At 43.1% G+C, this 4922-nt stretch overlaps 1 protein-coding gene across 2 annotated transcripts in view; it reads left to right on the forward strand.

Annotated features, from left to right (window-relative positions):
- si:ch73-52p7.1 (uncharacterized protein LOC100321084 homolog) overlaps positions 1-4417 on the forward strand; it is a 9755-nt gene extending 5338 nt beyond the window's left edge. Inside the window, exons 2-3 of one of the 2 annotated variants that reach the window (XM_017429258.3) lie at positions 1238-1296; positions 2381-4417. In XM_017429258.3, the coding sequence (XP_017284747.1) occupies positions 2472-3257 (786 nt within the window). In that variant the 5' untranslated portion in view covers positions 1238-1296; positions 2381-2471 and the 3' untranslated portion in view covers positions 3258-4417. The remainder of the gene's footprint in view (positions 1-1237; positions 1297-2380) is intronic. The other variant, XM_017429268.3, reaches the window with a different exon arrangement.
- The last annotated feature ends 505 nt before the right edge of the window (positions 4418-4922 follow it).

The following is a 4922-nucleotide window of genomic DNA, read 5'->3' on the forward strand; positions in this document are numbered from 1 at the left end:
AGTGTTCCTGAAAGCCAACAAGTTGCACTTTGGAATGACCTTATTATTGTATCATGATTTTGATCTGAGTTTGTTTTACAGCATGAAATGTCTGAATGAGTGCTCATCCAAGACTGGTGATTCCATACTTTTTGCCAGGGGTTGTAGTCAGAAGGACCTTAAATGGACACAGAATGATGTTGCAGCAAAAAGCTGTAAAAACAAATCAAGAAATCGACTTAATTGATCCAGAGTTTTAGACTAAGATCATCTTATGTTGAGAAATGATGGAGTTGTAGCCGTTTTTGGTCAAACCTTGAAAACAGTTCATAGAGTACATGTTATAACTGTTGGCTACTGCCACACTAAAATTTGGCTCCATATTTGTAAAATTACCTGAGTTATAGCGATTTCTGGGTTTTCCCATGTTGATTAGCTGTGGCAGCTGAATCAGATCAATTTAAAAAGTTAATCAGTAAGAGATGTTCATTTAATAATTACTTTCTGAAGGTTTCATTATAATCTGTTCAGTGGTTCATGAGATATTTTGCTAAAACTACAGACAATTGCACACACAGGTAAAAACGTCATCAGTCAGTTGCTTTTTCCCATCAGGCGATAATAAAGAATGTGCTGCACAATCATTTCTGCTTCATTTAAAGAAGTGGTTCAAGGAAGTCAATTAAAAATCAATGTTTTTCTGACCTTCACATTTAAAAGGAGTGTGTGTAAGCTTCAGATCCAACCGGACAGTAACCACGGCGACACAACGGGCAGCTCAGACAAATGATGACGCAACGCAGTCTGCCTGTCGGCGCCACAACAGGCATGATGTCAATGTCTATAATCTCAGTTTGGACAAATGTCTGCTGAAACAGCAGCCAAGAACAAAAAAAGGCCACCAAAAGAAGCAAAAACAGACCTGAAAACCATAAATCATGCCCAGAACATGTCCACACTCAAAGCCTCTCATTTTAAGAAAAGTCAGAACAGCCACACACTAAGTACACTTTATAGTTACTGTGGATGGTTCAGGAAAACACCCTACTCCCTCCTTATAGTTTTAGTTTTTGTATAATCCATCATCACTCTAAAAGGACACGATTAATGCTAATTTAGTCTTAGTTAATGCTGCCTTGGCTAGTTGCCTTTAGTGCAACAAGAGCACTTTTTTTTACTAAATTGCTTGAAATGAATTACTGTATTAATACATATTCATTATAAGGTTAAAAACTGGATTATATCTCAACCTGTCCAGGGCGTACCCTACCTCTGGAGAAAAGCACCAGCTCCCCCACCACCCTGCACAGAAAGCAGGTAAAGAGAATGGATGGATGGATGGATGGATGGATGGATGGATGGATGGATGGATGGATGGATGGATGGATGGATGGATGGATGGATATAATTTAACGTAATCAATTCAACCTCAACTTTGCACATACTTGCAAAAAAAGGGGAACATTTTTATGACAGCATTTTATGGCCTCACTCTAACTTCCTGTTTGGGGGAAGGGGGTTGAATATTGTCTCTTTTTTCTCATGTTTTGGTCCTGCTTTAGCAACAGAATCATTTACATCACCATGATTCATTGAAAACACTCAGGTCAAACAATGTAATGCTCCTTATTCATACAAGATCTGAACACAATAGTCAAGGTAACTCTGCCTTTTTTAGCTATCGACAGAAGAAAGAAAATGTAGTTTTTTTCACCAACAGCTTATACGGTTCAACAGATACTGTTCACCTTCTGCAGGTGGTTCATAGGTCTCTCACTTAATCTTTTGTCTTCCACTGTCCAAAATAACAGATAGTACATTTCTAAAACCCTGAACTGAGACCATAATGATGATTTTTTTTTTGTTTCAGTTCAGATTAAGTCAACTTAGGGAACTTTGTATAGAAAGGAACCATTTCCTTTTTATTTCCTTCATTTTACCAGAACTAAACTCATCGAGATCAAAAACCTCATTCGCAAGAGTGCCCTGGCAATGTAAGCACCTGGAGGCTGTAAAGATAAAAGAGAAAAAACATAGTTTAACAGGGGGAAAACCAGACTCCAGGAAGGAGGGCATCCAACTCAGACAGCAGGGGTGAGCGAACAGTTCAGAGGAATTCAACAACAGTGAACAATTAACACTCAGCAGGTTGGTCCATCAGGAACCACAGAGCACAGAAATGATGCTCCACAGCTGCAAAGGCCTGCTGAGAGGAGGGAGGAGAATAAAAGGAAACACTCAAATTATGGAAGAGAGGCACATTAGTCATGAAATTCAGAGGCACAAAAATGCATGAGGAATAGGTGCTCAGTGGAGGACTTCAGCAGTAATTATGAACTTGTAACAGGGGTGATTTCCTACTTAAAGCACGTGTCTGAATGTGTTTCTCTCTTATCTACAGGGTCGGCCATGACCACCTGATCACACCTCCAACCTGCCCGACACCCATGCCCATCGCTCAGCAGGTGCCCTGAGACTCTCGTCCAGTTGGGATGCCTGCCTTCAGCCCTCCTGCTCTGCTCCTCTGCCTGCTGGTCCACATGTCGGAGGCTGATCTGCAGTTGGCTTATGTCACCCACAGCAGCTTCATCTACTACTCCTGCAGCCAGGACCCGCAGCCCTGCAGCACCTCCTCGCTGACGGACTGCAGATGCAAAAACAACGAGCTGCCCACCCCGCAGCGGACCGTGACGCACGCCGCTCCTGTTTTCCGGATGAGAAATTTAACTGTCTGGTTCACGTCGCCGTCCAATGTGGTGCGGCTGCTCAACAACTCAGAGGTGATCCACCTTACACTCATCCACTGTGGCCCTCCTGGAGACCCCCGGGGGATGCCCTTTTCTCCTTTGGAGGGGTATTTTGCCGTGCAGCACCTGAAGAGGTTGACGGTGCTGAACGTGCCAGAGAGGCCGTTCCCCCAGTGTCCCAATTCAAACCGAGCCAAGAGCTCCAACGCCGACCAAGATCAAGGCTTTTATTATGACACGAACAGATACAAAGACTCCAACATGGACCTTGTTGAGGACGCGGTGAGAGATCATTTGACTGTGTCCTCAACCCAGATCCAAGACATCTTCTTGGGCAGGGAGCTCGGAGCGGCTCATCATGAACAGGCCAGACTGGGAATCATCCACATCTCCGTGCTGGACTGGGGGGCAAACGTCAAAGCCTACACGGTGCAAACCCACATAGACAGTGACGGTGCACTGCCTTTTCCCGACCTCCACCTAGCTAAGCTACCAGAAACATCTGTTATATATGTCAGCTTTGTGTACTGATAAACATTTACTTTGAGAAGAAAGAGGATTCAGTGTTCGGGCAGATGCAAATGTTGTTTTTCTTTCAGACCTTCCTTCTCCTGCTCCATCCTTCCATCACTTGTGAACAAGACTCCCAGACACTTGAACTTGAGGCAGAGACTTCCGTTGACCCGGAGGGAGCGTTACTTCTTTAACCTGTTAAGAACCATGGCCTCCGTCTCAGAGGAGCTGACTCTCATTTCAGGCGCTTCACACTCAGCTGCAAACCGCCCCAGTGCACGCTGAAGGTTATTGCCAAACAGAACCACATCATCTGCAGACAGCAGACGAAACCCTGAGGTTCCCAGATTAGAAACCCACCTCTCCACGACTGTGCCTTGAGACCACCACAAACAGGATTGTAGACAAGGGTCAGTCCTGACGGAGCGCAACCTGTGCCAAAGATAAGGACACAGCTCTTGTTTTGGTTGTACAAGAGCCAAAAAGCCCCCCAAAATGACCACAGAACCATGTACTCCTTCAGCATCCCCTACAGAATGCCTTTCTCCAAATCCACAAAACACATGTAGATGGGACAGGCAAACTCCTGCGACCCCCCCCCCTCCCCCCCTTTGCAGCTTTGCAAGGGTAACAATCTGGTCCACTGTTAGTTGGAAAAGACTTTCCAGTCCTCCTTTTGAAAAATCCCCATTTTTCAAAATATATTTAAGTTATAATTTCAGTTTTATGTGAGTTTTATTTGATGTTTCTTTCTTTGCATTACAAACAAAGATGCTCTGCTTATTTCAGTGCAGCACAGATCTGTCTCAGTGCAGCTTTTAGGCCTCTGATTCGGTTTTTTCTCTTCAGTTTGATTCAGGATCACTTCCAAGACTGAACCAGCAGGTGGCAGCAGATACGTTTGACTCAAAGAGAGAGCGTCAAACTGAAGGGCAAATGAACGCATGACTTTTTTTCTTTTTTGTACAAAATCTGACATTTAGCATTTCCGGTAACATACTTCACAAAGGTTTTTGCATATTTATATGCTGTTTGTCCATTAAAGCTCTGTTATTAAGAGTTAATACGAATAGGTTTGATATTTATTTGTTTAAGACTTAAATTAACATTGTTCCCATTTGTTTTTGTTTTGCTTTTTTTTAAATTAGTTGACACAAACAAATAAATGATCCACATGATTTATTGGTTTAGTTTGATTTATTTTCTGTGAATATTTTACAATGTGTGCAAACTAAATCACCAGCAGGACACCTGAATGGGAAAAGAAAAAATTACATGTAGAAAAAAGAAATGGCTCCTACATCTGGCTCTTTGTGCTCATATATAAACATTTTTATGTCTTCGCTGCTAAAAGGTGGGCGATAATGAAAATGCCTGTGACTCAGTGTGTGCGCGTTCCTTTGTCGGTCTGTCAGCAAAATATCTCCTGATCCAGAGGTCAGTTTTTATCGAAACCGTCAGAAACAAATCATTACAGCTGATTAACACAATTAAATATGGCCGCCACGGAAAAAAAAACAACAACTGGGACACTTTTACAGACAATGAGCTAAAATTTCGAGTGGTAGTGGCTGAGATTCCTATCTAAGTCATACCGAGAGCTGAGTGATCACGCAAGTTATCGCGATATTACGCGCAATCTCGTGAGCGGTTATTGTCAGGATTTGCCCCCCCCTCCCCCCC

The sequence above is a fragment of the Kryptolebias marmoratus genome, linkage group LG22, assembly GCF_001649575.2.
Source record: "Kryptolebias marmoratus isolate JLee-2015 linkage group LG22, ASM164957v2, whole genome shotgun sequence".
Classification (NCBI taxonomy): domain Eukaryota; kingdom Metazoa; phylum Chordata; class Actinopteri; order Cyprinodontiformes; family Rivulidae; genus Kryptolebias; species Kryptolebias marmoratus.